This window comes from Acinonyx jubatus, chromosome E1 (genome assembly GCF_027475565.1).
Source record: "Acinonyx jubatus isolate Ajub_Pintada_27869175 chromosome E1, VMU_Ajub_asm_v1.0, whole genome shotgun sequence".
NCBI classification, from domain to species: domain Eukaryota; kingdom Metazoa; phylum Chordata; class Mammalia; order Carnivora; family Felidae; genus Acinonyx; species Acinonyx jubatus.
In genome coordinates this window covers 18,189,442-18,214,903 of record NC_069397.1, presented here as the reverse complement: position 1 = coordinate 18,214,903, position 25,462 = coordinate 18,189,442, and the positions used below count along the sequence as shown (strand labels likewise).

The 25,462-nt window shown below is 49.8% G+C and overlaps 2 protein-coding genes across 2 annotated transcripts in view; both read right to left on the bottom strand.

The window, feature by feature from the left end:
- Positions 1 to 18,284, bottom strand: part of NOS2 (nitric oxide synthase 2) — a 132,055-nt gene extending 113,771 nt beyond the window's left edge. The window contains exons 1-3 of the mRNA XM_027034478.2: positions 18,190 to 18,284; positions 4,599 to 4,742; positions 2,828 to 2,920 (exon numbers count right to left, since the gene is read on the bottom strand). The gene's annotated coding sequence lies outside the window, so the exon portion shown is untranslated. The remainder of the gene's footprint in view (positions 1 to 2,827; positions 2,921 to 4,598; positions 4,743 to 18,189) is intronic.
- LYRM9 (LYR motif containing 9) lies at positions 54 to 24,064 on the bottom strand. Its single transcript, XM_015082607.3, has 4 exons — positions 23,936 to 24,064; positions 4,599 to 4,742; positions 2,828 to 2,920; positions 54 to 1,584 (listed from the first exon to the last, which is right to left on the bottom strand). The coding sequence occupies exons 1-4, from the start codon at positions 23,945 to 23,947 to the stop codon at positions 1,567 to 1,569; spliced, it is 267 nt and encodes an 88-aa protein (XP_014938093.1). The 5' UTR covers positions 23,948 to 24,064; the 3' UTR covers positions 54 to 1,566.
- Positions 24,065 to 25,462: the final 1,398 nt, after the last annotated feature.

Sequence of the window (25,462 nt, the reverse complement as noted above, 5' to 3'; positions counted from 1 at the left end):
GGGACAGCATGCATTTAGGGAATGAATGAACATAACATTCAAGACACCGGAGCTTTCAAAAACGGATATATTTACTTCCTTATTTGCTGCTCAGTCAAGTGCATACTGATGTATCCGAGTCACTTTAAGACGTAAAACGAAGCAGGGTCACAAACATGCTAGCTCGTCCCTCTGCTGAGAGTCCTTGGGCGATACTCAGGTCCCAACGTGGCTTCTCTGTTCTGGTCTGGCCTCTCAGTCCTTCCTGGCCACCTTCCCTCCCTGTGCTGCTCCCCTCTCCCTCCCAAACCTGTGGTGTTTCGTAGATTCAGACACACCTGGCTTAGCCGCCAGGTGACCTGGAAAGGGGGCTCAACCTGTCCATGCTTCCATCTCCCCATCTGCGAAGCAAGGCTCCCTAACTGGTAACGAGCCACGGCGATCAGCCAGCTCCCCGAGCCAGCTTCCGTGTGAAGCACCTGGCTCACGTCAGAGCTCAGGACTCCGTACTGCAGCCCTGGCAGGTAGGCGTGGGCGTTCCTCCACTGGAGATGGGGAAACCGAGGCTGAACTAGGCCAAGTATGTTTCCCAAGAGCAACGTCTGTGGAACTGGGATGCGTTGCATGTGTTCCAACTGGGAACAGCCTGTCTCTCCACGGATTTCAGGCTCGCCATAACCCACAGGAATGCTTGCTCCCCACCTCCCTCCCGTCCTCCCTGCCTCCCTTCTTCCTTCCGAGACGGTGGCAAAGCAGGGCCATTGGGGCAGGTCACAGGTTCACAGGAGCCTGCAGGATTCGGTGTCTCCCGTCGCTGCCTTGCCATTCTTCCTTGTTCCGTGCAGCCTGCGTGTCACCACTTCAGGGACACTAGAAACTCCGTGAGGACAAGGACCAGGACTTCAAGGAAGGACAGGGCCAGGAGGAGTAGCCGCTTGGCGGACGGCTAGGCCCGGTGGGCCCATGAGGGTTCAGGGACAACAAGCAGGGCAGGATAAGCCCGCAAACAACTAAGGCCCATCGAGGAGTGTGCCAGAGAGATGTGTGAGCACCGTGGGAGCAGAGGAAGGGGTGGTGCAGGATGGCCTCCTCAGGGGGACATTTAGTGGCGCCACCGTGCACCAGGTCCTGCAGTCTCATCGTATTTCATCCTGACAGAGGAGGAGTCTGAGCTCAAGGGCAACGCCCTTGACAAGCCGCAGAAGTGAGATTCGAACCCAGACCCGACTGATTCTAAAACCCACGCCCTGTCCTCTGCACGTCTGCCATCGGACGGGACACCCCCTCTGAGTCTCGAAGGACAACATCCAGAAAAAATGAACCACGTTCAAAGCAAAGCGACGAAGCATTTCTCCCCAAATCTCACATTGTAACCGGCCGGAAAGGCAAACATGGAGGATGCTGGGGACACAGGACGCGGCAGAAGGAACCATCTGAGCAAACGTCAGCTTCTGCCGCCCTGCATTCCCTGCTCTCAGCCAGCAAGGCCAATGGATGTTTCAGAACTGCCACCGCTGATTAGTTCCAGGAGACGGTCTCTCAACTTCAGTGTCTTTAGGACAGCTTCATTCTTCAGGCCCCAGAGTCTCAGTTTTGTTTTTTATACTGTGAGACAGAGAGATCATTAGAAGTGGGTGAGGGAGAACCCGGGAAATCCCATCTGGGCCTCAGCCGCCTCCCGCAGGGGCTTCTCGGAGGAGGGGGCACCGGAGGCACCAGACGGTGAAATCCCTAGTCGGCACCTGGACCGCCTTTCCTCTCTAATGGAAGAAGAAGCTGGCAGCGGTGGCGGGGGGGGGGCGCATAAGAAAGACACTGGAACATTAGAAGTGAACGTGCGGCAGGTCCATCCTAATCTTTAAGCGGAGTCTTGTTCAAAGAAAAGAAAATCTCAGTCGGTTTAGCATCTGACTTCAGCTCAGGTCATGATCTCACGGTTGGTGAGTTCGAGCCCCACATCAGGCTTACTGCTGTCAGCGCAGAGCCCGCTTCAGATCCTCTGTTCCCCTCTCTTTCTGCTCCAGCTCATGCTCTCTCACAAAAATAAATAAATATTAAAAAAAAAAATCTCAGGGGGGGCGCCTGGGTGGCTCAGTCAGTTAAGCGCCCAACTTTGGCTCAGGTCATGATCTCGCGGTTCGGGGGTTCAAACCCCGTGTCGGGCTCTGTGCTGACAGCTCAGAGCCTGGAGCCTGCTTCGGATTCTTTACCTCCCTCTCTCTCTCTGCTTCTCCCCCACTCACTCTCTGTCTCTGTGTCTCTCTCAAAAATAAATAAACATTTTAAAAAATTTTTTCTTTAATCTCAGATAGAGAAGGACCCTCAGAAGCCATCTAGTCCAATCACTGAGTTTCCAAACAGAATCCTGGACCCTGGGTCTCGAGATTGTGATTTAGAAGGAAGGGGGGGTTGTTCTAACACCAATGTGTAAGGACCAGCAAGTTAGTCTGTATTTCTGACTCCTTCCCTCCCTCTACCACAATCGACACTTGGATGTTTCCTCAATGGCCCTGCCTCAGTGTGAGCACCCCGGACACAGGGAGCTCACTGTTCCCCAAGAAAGCTTTCGCATCTGAGGCATCACAAAGACCTTTCTCTTCCTTCTTCCTGCCCCACCATCGCAGCTTCTTCAGCACTGTCTGCCTTTAGGGATTGAGAACACCCCACTCCTTGCAGAAAACAGATGCAACCAGCAAGGCACCTGTCATCACCTCTGGGCTTCTGGAGGAGGGGAGCGGCCGGAGGGGAGGGGTTCAACTGTGGGGCAGGGGCGACCCCTGGTGGTCACAGAGATTACAGCTATCAATGTGCAGGCTGGGCAGGAGGAGCCGGGAGCCAGGCACCTTACTTTGTTCATGATCCAGTCAGCATCTTCAATGGCTCTTTTAATAATCTGCTGGATTCTCTCAGGACTGTCTTCATCTGAATGAACCCGGAAACTCTGGAAGTTGAAGCATAAAAAAAGATGACGAGGCAAAATTCACAGGACCAGCATCTTCAGAGCACCAGTCACAGGCCAGACGCGCTGCGGCCCCTTTCCACTCATATCGCTCTTACCCCTCCGTAGACCATTATGACGATCCCACCCAGAGATGAGGAAACAGAGGCTCAGACACCCCAACTTGCCACCATGCAATGGCGCCAGCATTTAAATCCTGGTCTATTCAGCCACACAGCCTGTCCTCCGGCCAGCAGAGCAATTACAAAATGGAAGACTGGCCCCCAAGTTACCCCCAATTAAGCTGGGCCCAAAGGTTATCAGGCAGCACGGGCCCAAGGGAAACTTCCATCCCTCGGTTTCCTTTGCTCCTCCCAGGAAGCTGCTTTCACCAGGCTCCACAATAGCCAGGCTTCCCCTGGCCCGTGCTGCAAGGCCAAGCAGAGGGAAGGGCAGCCGTGAAGGTGACCGGAAGATCCAGCCAGGCCCGATGCAGAGCAATGCAGGGCTGCTGTTTGCTCCCAGCCACGTGTTCACCCTTGAGACGGATCGGGAGGCTCAAGTTCATTGGTGTGGCACTCAGGGCCCTCCACAAAGAACTGGTACCCTCTCTGCCCGGTCACCCTCGACCCCACACATCCTCCGATTGGTCTTTAGGAGCATCTCAAACACTCGCCCCTGGGAAGTCCTCCGTGGCGCCCTCAGACAGACAGCTGCGCCCTCCTCCATGTTTCCACAGCCTGTCTGTTGCTACCTCTATTTTTTCTATGCTTTCCACATTCTATTTGCATTCAGTTTAGTTCAACTTTTTATTTAGAAATCATTTCTAACCCACAGAAAAGCTGCAAGAATACAAATGAATTCCCTACCAGAATCACCAATTGTGAACATCTCCCCACATTTGCTTTATCATGCTCTCTTTTCATGGGTTTGTGCTCCATTTGAGGCGGTGGGGGGAGCATTTAAAAGTTGCAGACATCATGCCCCGAGCCCCTAAACACTTCAGTGTGTTTCAACAAGGAGATTCTCTCTTATATAACCGTGGGAGTCAAATCCAAAAAATTCAACATTGATATAATACTACTCTCTCATCAATAGCCCAAATTCCAATCTCACGAATTTCTCTGATAACGTCCTTTTGAATCACTGTGTTTGGTGTTTTTTTTTGTTTTTTTTTTCTGGTCCAGAATCCAATCCACTCATTACATTGAGTGGTCGTGTCTCTTTCGTCCCCTTGAAAGCACAGCTCTCCTTGTGTTTCATGACACTGACACATTGGTTGGATGAGCAGAGGCCAGCTGTGTGGGAAATGGCCCGTCCGTTATGGATTCGCCTGACGTTTTCTCCTGAGTAAAGTCAGGCTGTGCGTTATTGGCAGGAATGCCCGTCAACATGATGTTGTGTCCCATATTTTATTTTAAGTATCCATTTGAGCTGCCTTATTTGAGCCCTGGTACAGAGCTGAGGCGCTGGATGATACATCTTCTGTTTTTTGAGCGAAAATCAGACAAGAGGGGCTGGGCTGTGGTTTTTGGTGGCTCTTACCATACTGCCGCCCCTCCCCCTCACTGCCACCCGAGAGACTATCCCTGCACCCCGCTCCCTGCCCCCAGCCCTGAGATGGGTCCCCTATCATGGGAACCCCCCCCCCCATCCCAAGCCCAGTACACACTGCTCCCACCTGCCTGACCGCATGTCTGTAATGCTCCTGGATGCCCTTGGTGGGCAGCTGTCGGCAACAGCGCAGCAGGTATCGGTAGAGCTGCAGTGGCCTCTGGACCAGCTCTGCCCCTGGGAGTGGGGCCATCTTCCAGACCCTCGGTCCCTGGAAAACACAGAAAGCGTCACTTCTAAGGCATCAAGCCGGTACTTGGCCCTGACCCCCCACGTTCCACGGCTCTGTGAAGTGGGTTTGATACAATGTGGAGGCCAGGTCGCCTTCGTGCCACGCTCCACAGAGCCCAGACCCCAAGCTCGGGCTGGGCATTCCGTCCTGCAGAAGTCTCAGCCCGGAGCAGGCCCGCAGGGACCAGAGGGGAGATGCCCAGCCTCATCCTGGTGCCTTCTTTCTGGAAGCCAACTTCCGCTGGTGGGGGACGAGGTGCCACGGACGGGCAGGGTAGGGGTGACAAGCAGGAAGACCCCGCACCGCAAGACTGAGAAACGAGCTGGCCACAGGCAACAGAGGGGAGAACGTCCAGAGGTCTGAGCCTCGCCACTCAAAGTGTGGTCCTGGACCAGTAGCATCGACGTCACCCGGGAGCTTGCCCAGACCTGCTAGGCTCCTGCCTCGACCTCTACCACAGCATCTCACCCTGAAGGCGTCCCTGCCTTCAGCCTGTCACTCTCCAGTCTCCTCCACCCTGATGCCATAATGTGCTCTGGAACCAGGGTCCTGGGCTCATCTCGCAGTCAGCCCCATGTAACTTCTCCCAGATCCCCCAAACCGGCACCCTCTTGGTGCCTTTGCACCTGCCGTCACTTTCGCGTCAAGCTCCCCTCCCCTCCTCCTCCATGCGAGGAACTCGTGTCCATCCTTCCAGGTCCGGCTCAGTGTCCCTTCCTCTGGGAAGCCCTTCCTGACTGTCCCGGCCTGAGGGGCTGCAAGTGCCCTGCTCTAGAGCCGTTACAGTGCTGTCCACACGGCTGAGGATTCATCTGCTGCCAAGCCTGTGCAGCCTAGCCCAGGCCCCGGGGCTTCGTGCCCTGCTTGTCGAACTGGACTGAATGGAAACTGTTATCTCCTCTGTACAGATCTCCCCTCTCCGAGAGGGAAGCTCACTATGTTCCAAACGAAGGAGCTGAAAGACCAACATTAAGTGACTGCCCTTAGTTTCAAAGTAACATGGAAAGAAGAGAGACAACTCCCTCCCCTTCAAAAAAAAAAAAAAAAAAAAAAAAGAGAGAACCAGAATACTAAATCTATCACAGGTTCTTAAACTAAGAAAGAGAATTCATTAAGTAGCTAGTTTCAGAGGCTCCTTCCTTCCATTTCCAGCATATTATCTTCCTGGCAACAATAACCGCCTGTCTCCACAGCTAAGTTTGCCAATGCCCCCTGCTCCTCTGGGCTTCTGCCATGACACCGGCATGGACAGGTGCTTGTCTGCACCCACCCTTCCTCCCTTTTGCCAGCGGCCCCAATGTGTGAGTGGCCATCCACCCCTCCCCAGGCCTCTGCACCCAGGCCTGGACAGGGCTCCACTCCAGGCCCGACCAATCAGAGCCCTGCATCCACGTGTGGGCACATGATGGAAGCTGGCCCAGTCAGAGTGAATCTTACCACCTCTGCAGGGGTGAGTGGAAAGGCCTCCTTTTTTTCCCTCCAGACTTGCTGCGGGAAGCATTCGCTCTTGCCTCCTCTTGAAGCCACACGGCAGCAGGCTGAGCGGAAATGCCAAGTCTGAAGAATTCATTTGAACCCTAAGACCATCCACCTGAAGGCAGTCCCACCTCTAGACTTTTCAAGGATCTGAGCTGGGACACCTGAGTCGTTCAGCGGGTTAAGCGTCAGACTTCGGCTCAGGCCATGATCTCACGGTTTGGGAGTTGGAGCCCCGCATCGGGCTCTGCGCTGGCAGTGCGGAGCCTGTGTGGGATTCTCGGTCTCCCTCTCTCTCTGCCCCTCCCCACTCACTCTCTCTCTCTCTAAATAAATGAACTTACAAAGAAAAAAAAAAAAAAAGGGTCCGAGCCAACTGATCCCCTTTACCAAAGCAGCTTGGGTTTATTGTTTTGTTACCTGGCACCCAGAGCCCTAACTGATGGACAGATCCCACCCTCCCAAATCCTGCTCCCCTGATGAGCTCTGATGGTTCCAGCTCTAAGGAAGAGTGCGAACGGTGCAAGGCCCCTAAGATCCTCCTGCCATGAATATCAACCTGCCAGTCTGACTAGTTGCACTTAAAAGCCTCCAAAAAACAGGGGAACCCCACACAGTGGGGGCAAAGACCTTCGAGGGCCACCACGGAGGACATAACGCCAAAGTGCCCACCTGATGGGCAGACTCCACTGGCAGGCTTCCCCAAACTATATAAAGTGCTAATCAAATATTGTAAAATGCTAGTCGTGGAACAGATGGTTACCATCTGCAGTCTTCCAGATTAACATTTGGAAAGAGCACAACTTTGTTTCAGTAGTTAAAAACCCCAGCAATACTTAGAAACCAACCCAGCAAGTATGGGCGGGAGATTATTTTCAGCTCAATTATAATACTTAGTCATTCTCAGTAATAAGTAGCAGAGGATGCATGTGTGGGTCCACTCAGAAGAGTTCAACTAAAAATGTTTTAATTTAATTTAAAGTGTGGGTTGGCTATTAAGGGGCAATGAACTCCAGAGCATCGCCGCTAAAACTCTAGTCAAACCCTGGGGCCCCAAACAACTGCTTGGCACATCCTGCTCTTTGCTCTTGACCTCGGCCTCTCCTAGGCTCCCTGCCTCTGTGATGGTACCTCGGTCTTCCCAGGCAACCAACCCAAAACCAGCACTGAGCCAACCTAGCCTCGTCTTCCTGCCTCAATCTCATGCCACGGTCTCTAAGTCCTATCCAAATCCACCTCTGAATGCCCCCTCCAATCTGCTCCCTCCTCTGTTCCCACTGCATAATCCATGCTTCAGACTGTTATCACAGCTCCTGTGGGCAACTGCCAGAATTCCCAGCAGGCCTCCCTATCTTCCAGTCTATTCACCACTTGACAGCCAGTGAATCTTCCCAAAACATGACTCTCAACATGGCACGCTCCTGCCCGAAACCCTTGATCTGATATCCACCCCTACCCCTGCCGCTCATGACAACTTTCCCAAAATGTATGGCAAATGTGAAATTATTTTAAGCAGCATGTGGACCGATACCTTTTTATTGTAATGATTTTATATTTATTTTCATGTGTAATGACCAAAAAATACATAATGTCATTGGTTTTGTGGCTTAAGACAGTTTAAAAAAGGAACGGGCACAAAACTGATTTTATTCCTTAATTTTTACTTTTTATCTTTTTTTTCTAATGTTCATTTATTTTTGAGAGAGAAATCATGCAAGCTGATTTATTTTGAGAGAGAGAGAAAGAGAAAGAGAGACAGAGGATCTGAAGCAGGCCCCGCACTGTCAGTGCGGAGCCCGACGTGCAACTCAAACTCACGAACTGTGAGGTCATGACCTGAGCTAAAACCAAGAGTCAGATGTTTAACCAACTGAGCCACCCAGACACCCCGCAACACTATTTTAAAATTATCAAGCAAGTCAGAAGGCAGTTGCAATGGGGATATGGCAAAAATCATGAAAGTGGGGGTGGCTGGGTGGCTCAGTCTATTAAGCATCCGGCTCTTGATTTCAGCTCAGGTCATGACCTCTCTATTTGGGAGACGGAACTCCAACACTGGGCTCCATGCTGTGAGTGAGAAGCCTGCTTGGGATTCTCTCTCCCTCTCTCTCTGCCCCTCTCTTTCTCTCACAACAAATAAACTTAAAAAAAAAAATCATGAAAGTGGTACTGAAGTTTGGAAAGCACTGGCCTATGGAACAAAATCCATACTCCTTCCCATGGCCTCCAAGGCCCCTGTGATCTGGCCCCTGCCCACCCCTCATCACATTTCCTATCACTCACTGCAGCGTCTAGGCAAATTGAGCTCTGGGTGGCACATTCCACGACAGCCTGTGTCGTGTTCACGTGTTACAGTCTTTGCACCGTGACAGAATGCTTGGCATTTAGTAGGTGCATTGGGTTCCCCAGAGACACAGAACCAATAGAGAGAGAGAATATATACAGATATATTCATATATGTATATTATTTATAAGGAATTGGCTCACGTGATTATTGTCCCAGGCTGACGGCCATCAGCCAGGAGAATCCTCTCTCACTCAGGGGAGGGTCAGTCTATTGTTCTATGCTGGACTTCAAGTGCTCCGATGAGGCCTACCCACATTAGGGAGGGCAATCTGCTTTACTCAGTCTGGTGATTTAAACGTTAATCTCATCCAAAAACACCCTCACAAACACACCCAGAATAATGTTTGGCTAACCAACTGGGCACCCCATGGCCGGTCAACTTGACACATAAACATAACCATGACAGTAGATGTTCCACATTCATGTGTTGAATGAATTCTCCTACTCTTGCGTACCACCTGCTCCCTGCGGGTCTCCGGATCCTTCAACACTCAGCTCTAAGGTCTGTCACCTTCCCGCGGAAGCCTTCATTGACCCAGCATCCTTGCTACCATATTCAATGGGAGACCTGTGGGTACCTCAAACAGCCCTCATCACCCCACCTCACTCTAGTTCAGTCTTCATCATCTGCTACTTGGATAACTGGAAGGGTATTTACCAGCCCTCGGCCCCCTTTCAGCCACCTTCCACATGGCGGCCACAGTGCCTTGTCTAACGCTCAACTTAAAATCTTCCCACAGCTGGACGCGCCATGATTATGATTATCGATTACTCATTTTCGTAGGTACGACGACAATGTGTTGTGTGGGAGAATGTCCTCATTCTCAGCAAGTGGAAGGAAGCATCCAGACACGTGTCATCATGTCTGCAACTTACTTTCACACGGTTCCCCAGAAGACAACACAAAATGAGAAAAGGTAGGGTGAGAAAGGAAAAGCAAATGTGGCAAAACGTGAAGATTGCATTCAGGTGGCAGCGATAAGGGTGGACGGTGCGCTCTTGTTTCGACTTCTCTATATTTTGAAATTCTTTGTAACAGAAAGTTATTTTAGAAAAACTCTTCCACAGCTTTCCCCTTACTTAGGGGATAAAGTCTTAAACTTGTTAGGCTGACACCAATTCCTGAAGCCTTCTTACCCACCCAGGTTCATCCCCCATCACTTCTCCACCTGCCAGGCACCTTGACACACCCCCGTAGTTCCTTTAGTGATGACAACAAATAAGAAGAAGAAGCACATACAGTTATTCGTACGACAGCCTTACCGAATATGCATCACGTGATAGATACTATTCTAAACCATGCACGCAAATTCACTTAATTTTCACAACAATCCTACAAGAAGGTACCTTTATGCTCTCCTTTTACAGATACAGAAACAGAGGCAAAAAGAAGGTTAAGAAATTTGTCCAAGGTCACACGCAGCTACGAACGCAGAAGCCAGGATTTCCACCCGGGGAGGTCTGGCTCCAGGGTCCACGTGGGTGTTACTCTTCCTAAGCTCGGCTTCCCTCCCTTCCCCCCCACCTGCCCCACCAATTTCCTTTTAGGGGATGACTTCCTCCCATTGAGTCTCGTCTGCTGAGACTGTTGTCCATGGCTACATCTCTCCTGGCCACAAGGAGAGCATTAGACCCAGGTGAGGCCAGCTGAGGGCTCCCCACCTCTGGAGATGGGTTCTTGAACAGGGTTAGACAGAGCCTGAAAATGAGTTCATGCATCCCAGCAATGGTGTGCCCTGATCAGCCGCTTCCTGTTCTGAACTGTCCTTGTGGCTCCTGCCTCCTGGCCTTCCAGGAACGTCTAGAGGCCTGCTCAGTTCTCCAGCCTTCTCCCTTGATTGTGTGAGTCCCTAACACTCTTCCAGGAAATTTCTTTTGGGTTAGGTCTTCCAATCCCCTCTCACGACCACAGACTCTCTGCTCCCTTATCTGTTTGCCCACAGCCCGTTGTGGCGGCTCAGGTCACCAGGTATCGCCCGGGGCTCCAAGTGTTTGTCTCCCCACCCTCCCCAACCAGATCAAACTCGCCAAGCACACCCCCCCACCAATGCTTGCTGGCTGAGCAACCTCGGCATCTCCAGGCCCCCGGTACTCCTACCCATCACCTCCAGCAGCAACACCCCCCCCTTCCCCACCCATCTGTGCCAAGCCTTTCCAGTCCCCTCAGCTTCCCTCCAACTCACTTGCAGGCAGCTTCTGCCTCCTGCCTCATTCAGTCTGGACAGGCCACCAGGTAAAAATATCCTCAAATCCTTTCCCCCAAGAAATTCATCCTTGCCTGAGAGCTGACCAATGTGCTAAGTGTGGTGCTAGACATTTTTACAACAACCCTCTAAGGAAAAAACATTATCATCCCATTGTGCAGATGTGGAAACTGAGGCCGATCGTGACTATACACCTAGGAAATGGTGGGGCTGAGATGTGGACTCTGCCTCTAACTCCAGTGCCCCAACCTCCCTGAAGAGGTTCTGTTTTGTTTTTAATGTTTATTTTCTGAGAGAGAAATTCAGAGCATGAGCAGGGGAGGGGCAGAGTGAGAGGGAAACACAGAATCCAAAGCAGGCCCCAGGCTTGGAGCTGTCAGCATAGAGCCCGACGCAGGGCTCGAACCCACAACCATGAGATCATAACCTGAGCTGAAGCCGGACGCTTAACCAACTGAGCCACACGGGTACCCCTAACCTCCCTGAGTTCTTAAAGGAAAGGGGCCCTTCCTTTCCCTTGGCTCTTCTAGGCTCTTAGAGCCTCTCTCCTGGACTAACCCAACACCCTTCTGACATGTCTCTTCTTCATTCCCTCCCTATACTCAGCCAGAACGGAGCAACTAACAACAAAAATCTCATCTATGAGTGTCTTGCTTAATATCCTCTAATGGCACCCACAGAACAAAGTCTAAGCTCATCAGTATGCGTGTGTAGGGTGGTGGTGTTGGGCGGGGGGTGTTCAAGGCTTTCCCCAGTCAACTGCCAATCTCTATCCCATCTGCAACCAAATTCCCCATGCCCTCTACTCTCTTCCTGGCGCGGCTTTGTTACTCACGGAATGCCTGGCAGGCAGTGGTCACGCAACAGAAGGGTGTCAGATCGAACCCTCCCTCCCCCGCAACAACCTTCAGTCAACTTTCCCGCACCCTGAAGACTGAGGTGGAACAGTGAAAACATGGGCCCCAGATCATGGCAAGACTGACGTGAGGATTAAGTAAGACAGCACACATGCTGTCACTAAACAGGAGGCCCTCTTCCCCGGCCCTTCTCCGCCCCTGGGAAAGCAGAAGGGAAAACAATATGTTATGATGCCGTTCGAGGCTTCTACCCAAGATAAAAATGGCCTGCTGAAGGAAGCTGGTCGTGCAAACTGAGACTGGCAGAGGCTTATGGATTTCATTGATTTTAGTTACCTCTGCCGACATCAAAGAGAGAGAGAGAGAGAGAGAGAGAGAGAGAGAGAGAAAGCCATCTTTTTTTCTCTTTGAAATCAAACTGAAGAGCAGGTGAAATGTATTTAGCTTTTTCCCAAATCAGAACCGAGTTCTGGTTATTCATCCTGTAGCCTTCAATGAATTACAGGGTTATAAAAATACCTAAGGTGGCATGGCTTGACTGATGGGAGGTGCTTGGTGAAAGGTGTTAACTGAATGAGCAGAAAAATCATCCAAAGTAGGGAGTCTTTCAAAACCAGAGCACTGAAGGCAACCTTTTCCCATCCATGGTAAAAAAATCTCTTTTCCACATCCCTGGCAGGGAGTCATCCAGCTTTTCTCCCTTACACTCCCTCGTGGCAGGGAGCTCATGACCTCCCAAGTCCAAGCTCCCCATTTCCATTCTGCCAGAGTTGTCACAAAGTCCCTTCGGGTCTGAGCTAAAATCTGCTCTGTAAACTTCTAGTCATTGGTCTGAGCTCTGCCCTTTGGGGCTCATGTCTCCCTAACTGGCCCCCAAGTCCAGTCTGTCACTGTTCAGTCAACTACCCCAGCCCTGTAGCCATTCTTTTCCAAGATACCCACCCTGAAGGTTCTAGCCTCTCCCAATGCTTCCCCTTCCCCCTCAGCCTCCTCTGGACACACACACACCCTCATTACTGATCTCGCTCTTAGATATACTGTCCAGTGGAAAAGCTGCGGTTTCCCTGTGTTCTGACCAGCTCTGTTCTGACCACCTGGGGCTCAGGTGGCAATGTCACCTCCTTTACTTGGGAGTTCAAGGCATGCTGCTGACTGCATTCTCTGCTCAGGCCCCCATGTGCCCCTGGCATTCAGCTCAGAGGAACCTTTTTTCCATGAACTGTTTTTATTTTTTTTATTTATTTTTTTTTAACGTTTATTTATTTTTGAGACAGAAAGAGACAGAGTATGAACGGGGGAGGGTCAGAGAGAGAGGGAGACACAGAATCTGAAACAGGCTCCAGGCTCTGAGCAGTCAGCACAGAGCCTGACGCGGGGCTCGAACTCACGGACAGTGAGATCGTGACCTGAGCCAAAGTCGGACGCTTAATCGACTGAGCCACTCAGGCGCCCCTCCATGAACTGTTTTTAAATTCCCACCTTGTATTCTATTAGTTCAGTCCAGAGTCGTCATCTGCTACAATCTCTGGGGTACGTGATCCTGTCTATTATCCAACTCAACTCAATTCGGCACAATAAAGGCACAGAAACAATCACATACCAGGCACAAATGGGGGACACGGAAAGAGACTTTAGCCCCAGTGAGCTGTGTCAGTCACCCATACAGTGTCATTCAGAGCATCCAGCATGTGTGTGGCTCTGGACTCGGGCCTGGGACCAGAGATGAACAGCCCGACATGTTACCTAGTTGTCCTACCTCAAGCTCTCTGCACAGCTGATGACACGTCTTACTACCTACCATTCAGGGAGTGATCAATATGTGCGAGGTAGGTGTTGGGAGCTTTACATGTGTGATCTTATGGGGTACATATCATTAGCCCCATTTTATAGATGATGAAACTGGGGCTCTGAGAGGTTAAGTAACTTGCCAGAGACCACACAGCTATTAATTAGATGGTAAGGTCAGGAATCAAACCTACGTCTGTTTGATTCCAAAGCCCATGCCCCTACATGCTTCTAACACCAGCTATGTCCATATCTGAGCCATCCACAAAACGCTGCCCGGGTCAGGGCTAAGGACCCCACAGAGAACCCTCCTGGGGCTCATTCAGGACTAGGTCTGCATTCATGAAAGCACTTGACCGTGCTATTACTCACTACTTATTTTTTCAACCTTCTTCATATAACTTTGCTCTGTGCTTTTCTGAAACCCAAGAACACCATCTATAGCTTCCTGCGGCACAAAGATGAAAAAAAAAAGTCACAAGGCTGATGTCAATTACACAGACAAAGAAAAGGGGCAACTAAGGAAATGCTAAAAAAGCTCTTAGGAAACCCAAAGGAGAATATAACAGAATAAAGGAAAAGAGTGAAAAATAAAGCCACAAAGGGAATTTCCTGGGAGCCAAGTGGTATCATTGGTACAGAGGCTGAGAAACAGGCCTATGGCCTCATTTAACCCCACTGTCGGTTTTGCTACCCTGTGCCCTGACAAAGGGCACCTAAAAATAAGTGGGGGGAAGTCATATATTTAAAAAAAGAAAAGAATGGAACTACAGAAAATGACCAGAAATTATGCCCTATTGGGCACTGATACAAGGCTAAATTAAGCCTGCACAGGCCATTGTTTAAATATGCAATTATTTCTCTGGATGGGGAAAGTCGCAATTACAGAAGCAGAGTGGTTCTGCTCCCCCACCACCGGGGCTTCGCCTTGCACATGCGCATTCTCCCGAGCTAGAAACGGGGTGGCAGTCCTTGCTCCTCTAGTCCCTTTCCAACATGGTCGAGGCTCTCAAGACCCACCCTCTGTTCCCCTCACCCTCCTGGTCCTCAGTGCCTCCCCCACTCCTTCAAGGTCCTGCACCAGGGCAGTACGTTGGCTCTCAGCTTTGGAACAATGCCTTGCTCAGACTATCCGAATCTCTCTCTCCAGTCCAACCGAAGGATACTTCCTAAACACACACACACACACACACACACACACACACACACACACCATGTCGTTCCCTTGCTCCGAAACCTCTGTAGAGTGTTCTTTACCCACGACCTTCCGACATCTGGTTCCAACTTCTCTCATCAAGCTCATCTCCTGCTGTCCTTCCCACACTCCCTGCGTTCTAGCCACACGCTGAACTGCGGGGCAAAGTTCATGGGCTTTGGGATCAGGCAGTCTGCGTGCAAATCCCGGCTCCATCACTTGCCAGTTGTGGGACCCGGGCAAGTTTCTCAGCCTCCACCCTGGAGGCAGTGGCACATCTGCCAATGGGGCAACTGGCAGTATTTCCTACACGGAATCGTTGTAAGGATTAAATAACTCCTAAACCACCCGGCACAGTGCCCAGCACATACAACGCGCTTAGTACCTATTGGTAATAGCATCTCTGAAATGTGCTGTGCTCGTCAACACCTCTCTTCCCCCTTCACCTGCCTCGAGAATTCCTCTTTACCCTTACAGATTCAGCTCCCATGTCACCCCCTCAAGGCTCACACCCCATGCTGCCCATAGTCCTCTAATAAGGTCTCACACTTATCCCAGCGTGATGGGAGAGGCACAGAGAGGGTTTTGATGACAAACAACCCTGATTTAGGAGCCTACCTCTGTCATTCACGAGCTACGTGATCCTGCACAACTTGTTTGACTTCTCTATATTCTGCGGCCTCCTCTGTAAACTGAAGAACAAGATGTGTACCTCATGGGGAGGAGGGGGTTGTAAAGATCACGCGAGCTGACGTCAGTGCCCAGCACGGTAGTGCCACATATTATCAGGTGCTTGAACATCATACCCTTTCCTACTCTAGCTATTTGTTCCTTGCTGACTGTAAGCTCCTGGAGGACACAGACTGTATTACAGGAGTCATCCCTCCACGGTTAACGGTGCCCACAGCATAACAGAAGCTCAACACATGGGTGTTGATTGATCTCCGTTTACCAGGGAGGAAACTAAAGCCAGGACAGGGGCTGTCCTGAAATCACGGAGCCAGCAGGTGGCAGAGCCAGGTCTCAAACTCAGGCCCTGAATCCCTGGCTCTGGATCCTCAGCTCATTCTCCCACACCTGCTGTCTCAAAGGCCAGTGAGCCACCCTGAACATCCTATTTTTTTAGCTCAACCCCCCTGAGCCTTTAGCAGTTGAAAGTGGACCGGCTGAGCTATCCCGGCCAAAGCAAACTGGAAAAATCAGACAAAAGGCGAACATGCCAGTGTCGGAGCAGAGCAAGCAGCAACCTGCAGTGAGTCATTGTGATGTTAGGCTGCCCTGTGGCCGTGGCCTCCCCCACGCAGGCCACAACGCATCACTGTGGTTTGAGGGCGAGAGAAGGAAGCGATTATCCATCTGCCAGGTCAGGGCACTCCATACGGGCTACTGAATCTATAACTCGGTTGCTCCCATTTTACAGAGGAGGAACACTGAGGCTCAGGCTCACACAGAATTAGGTGAGAGCACAGCTGGGCTTCGTACCCAGGTCTCCACCCTCCTAACAAGCTGCTACCCACATACAGGGCTCATCTCAGAGGATGGCTGAGCCGAAGGCTCTGGATTTATCCTTCTCCTCTCATGCTCTCCCTCCCTCCGGCCTTCCCTTACCCAACCACTCCCAGCATTTATGTTGCTCCCCCACAAATGAATCCAGGTCTCACTTAAGACCTGTGCAGTCCCGGCTATCCTTCTTCACGGCACTCTTTACCACCTGACAAATATTTCATTGTATCCCCCCACTGGAATGTAAACTCCAGAAAGCAGGGCGTCCATTTATTTTGTTCATGACCGTGTCCCTAGTATAGTAGAGTGCCTGATACATAGTAAGCACGCGTGGGCAAGTACTGAAATAGTCACGGAGCACCAGCAAGGTGCTAGGTACTGGGGTTCCAGAAACAAACAGAAGACCCTGAACATTAACGTCAAATGAAAACTAATTCTTCAATTATAACTAATTACTACAAGGTGGAATTCAGGTCCCTGTAAGATGGGCTCATGGGATCTCTCACCCAGTCAAGGGTCAAAGGTTTCTTGAGACAAGGACATTAAATCTGAGGTCTCAAGGAGGAGTAGGAGTTGGCGATGGGGTGGTGAAGGCAGACAGCAGTTTGAATGAAGGTCTGAGGGAGAAAGGCACTGCCAGGCCCAAAGGAGCCCAGGGACTGAGGCAAGAGGGAGAGCAGGAGCAAACAGAATGCTGTCCAGGAAGGCTGGGTCAGATCCAGAAAGCCTGGTAGGAGGGGAGGAGTTAAGATTAATTCTAAGGTTGGCTCAGTCAGTTGAGCCTCCGACTTCGGCTCAGGTCATGATCTCACAGTCTGTGAGTTCAAGCCCCGCATAGGGCTCTGTGCTGACAGCTCGGAGCCTGGAGCCTGCTTCAGATTCTCTGTCTCCCTCTCTCTCTGGCCCTCCCCCGTCCATGCTCTGTCTCTGTCTCAAAAATAAATAAACATTAAAAAAATTTTTTTAAGATCAATTCTAAGGTCTATCAACTGATGAATGGATAAATAAAATATTCATACAACGGAATATCATTTTGTAGTAAAGAAAGAAATGAACTGATACAAGCTACAATATGGGCAAACCTAGAAAACGTCACTCTGTGAAAGAAGCCAACCACCGAAGACCAAATATTATACGAGCCCACTTACACAAAGTGTGCAGAACGTGCAAATCCACAGAGACGGCAAGTCGATGAGGGGTTGCCTAGGGCTGGGGGAAATGGGAGATTGAAAGTGACAGCTAAAGGAGAGGTTTCTTTTGGGGACAATGAATATGTTCTGAAATTGATTATGGCATGGATGCACAGCTCTTGAATATGCTAAAAGACATTCAATTGTGCACTTTAAATGAGTCGTATGCTATGTAAAAACAAAACAAAAACAAAAATAGTCCTGAGGACCAAGGGGTTTTGGCCTCCGCGTGACTAGATGTGTTATGCAGAAGCATCCATCAAAACATGAAGGTTATTGCAGGCAAGCAAAACTCCCGGGGAGCTTGATGGGGGCAGACGGACTGCGAAGCCCCCTCCCCCGCCCCCCGGTTTGAAAAATGGGCGCCTGGCTGGCTCTGTCAGTGGACCATGCCACTCCTGATCTCGGGGCTGTCAGTTCGACCCCCACGTTGGGTGTAGAGATTAGAAATAAAACCTTTACGAAAAATAGCCCAGCCGAGGCTGAGCGCGGACGTGTGTGCCAGAGAGTGAGCGTTTCGCACAGGCGCCCGGAATCCCCTGGGCTCCCTGTGGCCCCACGACCCTCCCCGAGTCCTGGGGCCTTCTCCCCTCCTCCGAGCCGCCCGCCAGGCCTGCGACGGGCCCGGCGCCTCCGCGAGCCGCGCGCCAGGACACCCGGCCCTCCGCGCCCACGACCGACGACGCGGAGCGAAAGGGGACCGCGCAGGTCCCCGCGGGTCGGCCACAGGCCGCGCAAAGCCGAGGACGCCCGAGGCCTCCCATCCCCAGCCCGCCCCGCCGCGCCGCGCCAGGCGGCTCCAGCCCGCGCGCGCGCGCGCACCCGCCCGCGTCTCGTCTCCCGCCCTCCGCCGGCGCCGCTCGGCTCACCCGCCTCCACTGGGCAACGTCAACCCCGGACGCGGCGGACGCGGCAGCCCCAAGTGCGCCTGCGCCCCGAGCCCGGCGCGGCCCCGCCCCCGCCCCCGCCCCCGCCCCCGCCCGTCGGCTGTTCGCGGAGCGCCCTCTGCCGGCCGGCAGGAGGGGCTGGGGTCTGTTCGTGAGGAAACCCTACAGGCAAGACCCGCTGGGTGCCCCTTCCCTGATCCGACCCCGCCCAATGGAAAAAGAAAGCTGCCTCGCTAACAGCCTTGAACACCCACTCTTCCTTCTGGCTGTTGCTACCTCGGATATAAGCCCCGAAGGCAGGCTCTCCCCCATATTCCTGAACACGGATCACTGCTAAAACATTAGGGGTGTTCAAGATTTGTGAGGAGGCTTGCTGGAGGACTTTCCCTAAACCCCTCGTGTTGATGACGGGAATTGTATTTGTAAGGGAATCTGCGTTTTGAGTCATTTCATCAAATTACAGTCCCATAACACCTGTCAAAAGAATAAATATGACAGTAATACGCATGCTTCCTTTCAGACCCATCTGTAATTATAATTGAGGAAAAGAATACAGAATTTAAACTCAGCTACTGCCGGTATCATTCTTTGAAAATGAAATAATGCTGTTTTATTAAATAGGCTCTCCCTGCTCGCTAATGTTTAGAGCTAAAGTGCTTCTCTGAATTGATTTAAATACAAGTGTTATATCCTGAAAGAAAGAAAGATGAGTCTTTATCTTAAGACAAACCCCCTGTTCAATGATGCTGCTGATCTCTAAGCTGTCTGAAAGAGAGTTGGGTTGTTAGCGGATGATATTGCTTCTGTACACGTCTCCCTTCTCTAGGGCTTTTTAAACCCATTTGTAATGAAAAGGCTGATTTCCTTACACAGACTGACTCCGTGTGTAGCTGATTTAACAGGACAACTTTTTTTTCTTCTTCTTTCTTCTTCTTTTTTGAGAGGAAAATATTGCTCCCGGGTGACATCCGAGAATCTGTTTTTCTCCTTTTAGAAGAAGAGAAGCAGGGGATATTTCTTCACAGGAGTAGTGGGGGTTTTTTGTTTTTTTGGGTTTTTTTGGTTTGGTTTTTGACGTTAGGCTTTTTCTCTCTTGTTTTTTGCTAACTCCCTTTCGAGTTTTTCCTCTCTCCCGTTTGTTTTTCCTCTTCGCCTAATACACTGGCCTTCACGTAACACACCAATCGTGTGGGTGTTCCTCCCCTGAAATATTCAGACAATTGCCTCCATCCTTCCATTCATTTTCAATATTTAGCCTTGGACCCAACATAGCTGAAAGATGATTGTACACCCTCATAAATCCGCCCTCAGAGTTACACAGAGTCAGGGGCGCATCATAAGTGAAGACCCAATCAATAAATCATTAGGCTTTTAAAGCCCTTATTAGGAACAATCTGCTGTATCACCATCCATTCCTGTTTTCAGCCTCAGTATCACTTAATATTTTGAAGAAATTTCACAGTCCCTTCTTTGGCCCCATCTCTCTTTTGTTCCTAGATCGCTGTGTTCCTGCAGCAGAAACATTGTTCCAATACCTAGATCTCATAAAATATTTAAGATGCAAGCTGTTCACTTTACCTCCGAAAGACACCACCTTCAGAATCACGATTTTACAGTTCACAAAAATGCCTTATAAACATCCAAACGACAAGAAAAAAAAACAAACATAATCCGAAGTAAGATAGGCTTGGACAACAATTTCCGATTTTTTTCCCCAATGTTTGTCCAAGTCATAATGGAAAACCTCGTTCTTAAAAAAAAATAATTGGATTATAATACTTCAGACTTGACAGCAACGTTAGATTCTTCACAGCTTCAGTAGTAAAATAACTAAAGTCCAAACTCACTAAAATGACACCAGGCCCATAATCTAATGAAAACCCAATCATTCTTACTATGTCGCTTTCCTTTACATTGACATGTTAGCAGATGAACACCCTCACGTCCGACAGTGCAGGATATTTTACAGATAAATGGAATTGAAAGACTTCCTTGAGAAATTTGTCACCCAAGAGTTGGCTGTCCAGGGGACATGTTCTCACAGGGGAGTTTATCGACTTTCCCAAGAAATACATCACCACATTCTCTTGATTCCTGACATTATGTCATTTAACCTGACAACTACAGGTTCGTAACCAATATTTGTAGGAAAAGATACAAGTCCTGATGCTTCTTCCAGTTTGAACCTGTTTTTAGATTTCAAAGAGAAATGATACATTTGCATCGTCTGGTTAAATCAGGTTATTGTCTCAAAGGTTGACCATGTAAATAATTCAAATTAATTCATCACTGTACAATAGATTTAATAAGCATAATAAACACTTTGAAGAAAACACTTAGGACCCTCGGTCTGCCCTTGCTCTCACTCCCATTATCTCAGATTTCCCTGTGAACGGAATGAGTGGTACGGTGTTGTTCCCTTCTATTCAAAATATGCAAAGTTGCTATTTACCAGTTTGCAATTTGCATGTCTCAAATCCTGCCAGAGCACAGGGTGAGGGGCATGGGGTGACTGGTGAATGTGCCAAAAGGGGACCCCAGGGTGAAAACGGAAGGCCCAATGAATACATCTTCTCCACCCCAGGCTGGTGTAAAACATAACCCCCACCGACTACTGAAGGTTTGTTTTTAAGACAATAAAAATATTGGGTATAAAAGGTTATGTGAAATCTCAGACACCTCGTGTCTTTTTTCTTTAGTTGCTGGGTTGAAGAAGAGGATGAGCCAGGATTTCAAGATTGTTTTCATAAAAAGGAACACAAGAGAGAAAAGAGAACAATTGTGACTATTTACAACATACACTAGGAGAGTAATTTACAGCCTAGGCTTCCGCCTTCCTGGACCTCCATCTATCTTGTATTACTTTCTGCCGCTCCCTAAATCTAAACTTGCTGACTGCTACATATCATTCAATATCTCTTGGTGTGTTCTGTGGTAATATATTTACAGTGAGACCACATTGATGATCAGATGTTTGTCATCTCTGAATATGAATCTGCATATGAATAAGAGGGCCACAGATAAGAGTTAAGGCCACATTTAATAGAAATAGAGACTGGGGGCAGGGGAGGGGGGGAATGCCTGGGTGGTTCAGTCGTTTAAACATCCGATTTTGGCTCAGGTCATGATCTCGCGGTTCATGGGTTCGAGCCCCGCGTCGGGCTCTGTGCTGACGGCTCAGAGCCTGGAGCCTGCTTCGGATTCTGTGTCTCCCTCTCTCTCTTCCCCTCCCCTGCTCGCACTCTGTCTCTCTTTCTCAAAAATAAATAAACATCAAAAAAAAAAAAAGAGGAAGAAGAAATGGAGAGTGGAAGATATAATGAACTTTATTGAATAGGATTATTTGAGAAGAGGAGGGACGGAGAGGTGTAGAGGAAAAGGTAGGCGAGAAAAGAAGAGAGAAAAACAGGACAGTGGAGAATGAGAAAAGGTAGAAGGGAGTCATTGGATCGATGCTGTTCTGAAGAGAAAGGCTTGATAAAGTTAAGCGGGGCACCGTTAAGGAAAACCATTACTCATTTTGGCCAGGAAATAGGGTGTTCTGGTCAATCAAATATGTGGTTAATAGTTACCTTCCACTTCAACCAACAGTTATTGAGACTCCACCATGTGCAAAACTCTGTGCCAAGCTCTGGGTCCCCGTAGAGGCCTCTGGACCTCCTCTCTCCCACTGCCCCTCTTCTTCCCTTCTCTGTTTCTTACTGGGGGCAGATCTGATCTCGTCACTGGCTGCCTCGGACCTCTCAATGGCCTCTCTATATTCTCTGCATAGATGTGCCAACCTCCTTATCATGTTCTACAGGACCCTGCAGGGTCTGGCCTCTTAGGCTTCACTTCATGGCCCCGATCCCCTGCTGCAGCCACGATGGCCTTTTTTTTTTTTTTTAAGTTTATTTTTTTATTTTGAGAGAGAGCAAGGGTGGGAGGGGCAGAGAGAGCAAGAGAGAAAATCCCAAGCAGGCTCCTCGCTGTCAGCACAGAGCCTGAGGCGTGGCTCAGTCTCACAAACCACGAGATCATGACCTGAGCCAAAACCAAGAATCAGACGCTTATTCAACTGAGCCACCCAGGCGCCCCCCACAGTGACCTTTCTGACCCTCAAATGCGCCATGTTCCTTTCTGCTTCTTTTTTAGATCCCAACTCACAGGTGTCATTCTCAACCTTCATGATGCCCCTACTCCCATTTGGCACTGGGACAGACAACACTTCCCCCCCTAAAGAGTAGCCTGTACCCTGCTCCATGGGATGCATTGCAGCTTATAATGGCATATATGTTACTTTGGATTCCCCCAGAAGAAGACTTGGAAGCCAGGGTTTGGGAGCAAGTAATTTACTTGGAAGGTGATCCTAGAAAACATCCAGGAAGGGAAGTGAGACAGGGAAGGGAAGGCAGCCCATACATAGAAAGAAGCTTGCCCAGCAAGTTATCACCATGGGCAACTGAACTTCCCCTTGCTGGGGAGCCAATGTGGAACCTCGCCTCAGTTATTCCACTGAAGGGCATGGGACCCAGGGTATTTCTCCTCCAGTTCCTGTTAGTTTACTCCTTCCCCATCCCGCACCCACATAGATTGGTGCTGAGAAAATGACACAGAGCTGACGGGTTTTACTTTACATTTATGATCTCAACGCAAAGGCATACTGGATGCTGCCTGTCTCTCGGAACTCCCACAGCCCACCTCCACCCTCACTCTCAGCTGATGACCTCACTGAAAAGTTAGACACCGTCAGTCGAGAGCTACCTCTTCTTCTCTCCCCTTCTCCCTCTCTCCTAGGGAGTTTCCTTCTGCCTTTGAAAAACCAGTCCCGGGGTGCCTGGGTGGCTCAGTCAGTTAACCGTCCAACTTTGGCTCAGGTCATGATCTCATGGTCCATGAGTTCGAGCCCTGCATCAGGCTGTCTGCTGTCAGAACAGAGTCTGCTTCGGATCCTTTGTTTCCCTCTCTTTCTGCCTCTCCCCCACTGACTCTCTGTCTTTCAAAAATAAAATAAACATTAATTAAAAAAAAAAAAAAAGGAAGAAAAACCAGTCCCTCTGCTGGTTCTCTGGATTCTGTCCCCTCTGCCTTCCTAAAATCTTTGCTTCTACAGTTATCCCCTCTCTCCTGCTCCATTAATGTCCTTTCCTTCACCTGTTCATTCCAAGCGACACCCAACGTGGTCTAAGGGCTTTGCCACTCCAGATGTGATTCATGGACCAGGAGCACTGGCCTCACTTGGGAGCCTGTTTAGGAAATGCAGAATCTTCCACCCCAGAGCTGCAGAATCAGAATCTGCATTTTAACGAGATCCCCAATATTTGGTTTGGAGGCGTATGACAATATGAAAAGCACTGGGCTATTTCTCTGCTCTCCATGATAGCCAAACTCTTATCCGTCCATTCAACAAATGTGTATAGAACATCTTTGAGGTACCAAGCAGACTTTTAGGTTCTGGAGACACACACAACAACAACAACAACAACAAAACAAAACAAAAAACAAAAACAAAACCCCACATTACCATCATATATGTGTGGTGTCTTAGGGGCAGAGAACAACAAAGAAAGAAAGAAGATAGGATCAGATTGTAAGTGCTTTGTAGAGAAATAAAATATGGGCACATGGTAGTCACCAGATGGCTACTTTAGCTGACTCCAAAGAGGTGGCACTTAAACTGAGGTCAAAATGACGAGAAGTCATCATTAAAGTTGTCTACACAGGCTGTCTCACCTCCTCAGTCACTCACCCATTCATGCATCCTTCAGGACGTTCCATTGGTCTCCACCTTCATGCCACTGATACTGCTCTTCACAAGGCTTTCAATGGCTTCCATATTGTCATAAGCAACGGCCCTCTCTCTGTCCCTAACTTCCCAGCAGCCTTTGGGTCAGCTGACCACACCTTCTAGAAGCATTGTAAAATTAAGTGAGTCACCCAAGTAACCTTTTCCTTACCATATATTGTTCAATGTAGCTATTGTTCGGGGGGAAAAAATGAAATCCTTTTATGGGTGAGAGAAGAGGGGGCAGAGAACAGAAGGAGAAGGAGATAAATGAGACCCCTTTTATTCCAGCGTAAACATGTAATTCTAAATCAGGGGGGAAAAAAACATTTTATTTTCTGTTTTTAAGACCCCTTTGTTATATCAGGTGTATGTGGAAATGAGATAGACCACTGCTTTGATCCAGCTCACAAAGGAAAACGGTAGTTCAACAGTCCTTCCAGATCTGCTTCCCTGGGCCCTGCATTAGCTCTCGGGGAATCTAGGTGGGAAGGAGAGCCGGCAGGGGCTCTGGGTTTTCCCGCAGGACCACCAGTCTACACTCCAGGCTAGTCCCAGAGGTCGGGTTCGTAGAGGGGCACTGGGGGCAGGAGGAGGTTGGGGCGGAGGAAAACCACTTGCTGGAAACTATATAACCTCACACGAGAGATGGATGGAAGTTATTATTAGCCTGCTGATGTACGGAAAGACCTAATGCAGCACAGGGAAGGTGGTTCAGCGATGTCCGTGTGTAGCATACCAAAGTGTGCGTTCATAAAAGTAGAGGACGGTCTGTGTACCGTGTTTCCCCCACACATACTGTCAAAACTCTTGACCCAAGTATTTGTTTTTTATTACCAAATACTGTCAAGCCTACCGGGAGCCCACAGCCCTCAAGGTGCCCCAGTGCTGTGAGCTGAAGCTCGGTCCTGGCCCACAGCCGCGAGGAGAGCACGTTGCTGATGCACGCATGCGCCATCAGAGTCTGGCGCCCTGACTTCATAGCTGTCTGCCCCGGGGTGGGTGCGGGCTCACCAACGCTTGGCTCTCTGCTTATGGAGTAAAGAAAAACTCAGAGGTTAGAAGATCGTTATAGCTTCATATCCCTGCCCATCTCAGTAGCAGGCGACAGTAGGAAAAAAAAATCAGAAGAATATTTTGAGACATGGGAAAGTGGCAAGAAACTCACATTGCAGTGTCCAGTATTTTATTGGAACCGCCCATTCTTTTTCGTGTTGTCTGTGGCCGCTTTTTTTTTTTTTTAAGTCTATTTATTTGAGAGAGACGGAGACCGTACAAGTGGAGGGAGGGAGAGAGAGAGAGAATCCCAAGCAGGCTCCGTGCTGCCAGCGCGCGCCGAGCCCGATGCGGAGCTCAAACTCTCGAAACCACAAGATAGGGATCAGGAGCGGAGCCAAAACCAAGAGTGGGTCGCTCAACTGACTGAGCCACCCAGGCGCCGCACTCCGTGGCTGCTTTTGTGCTACAGTGGCAGAGTTGAGTTAGCTGGAG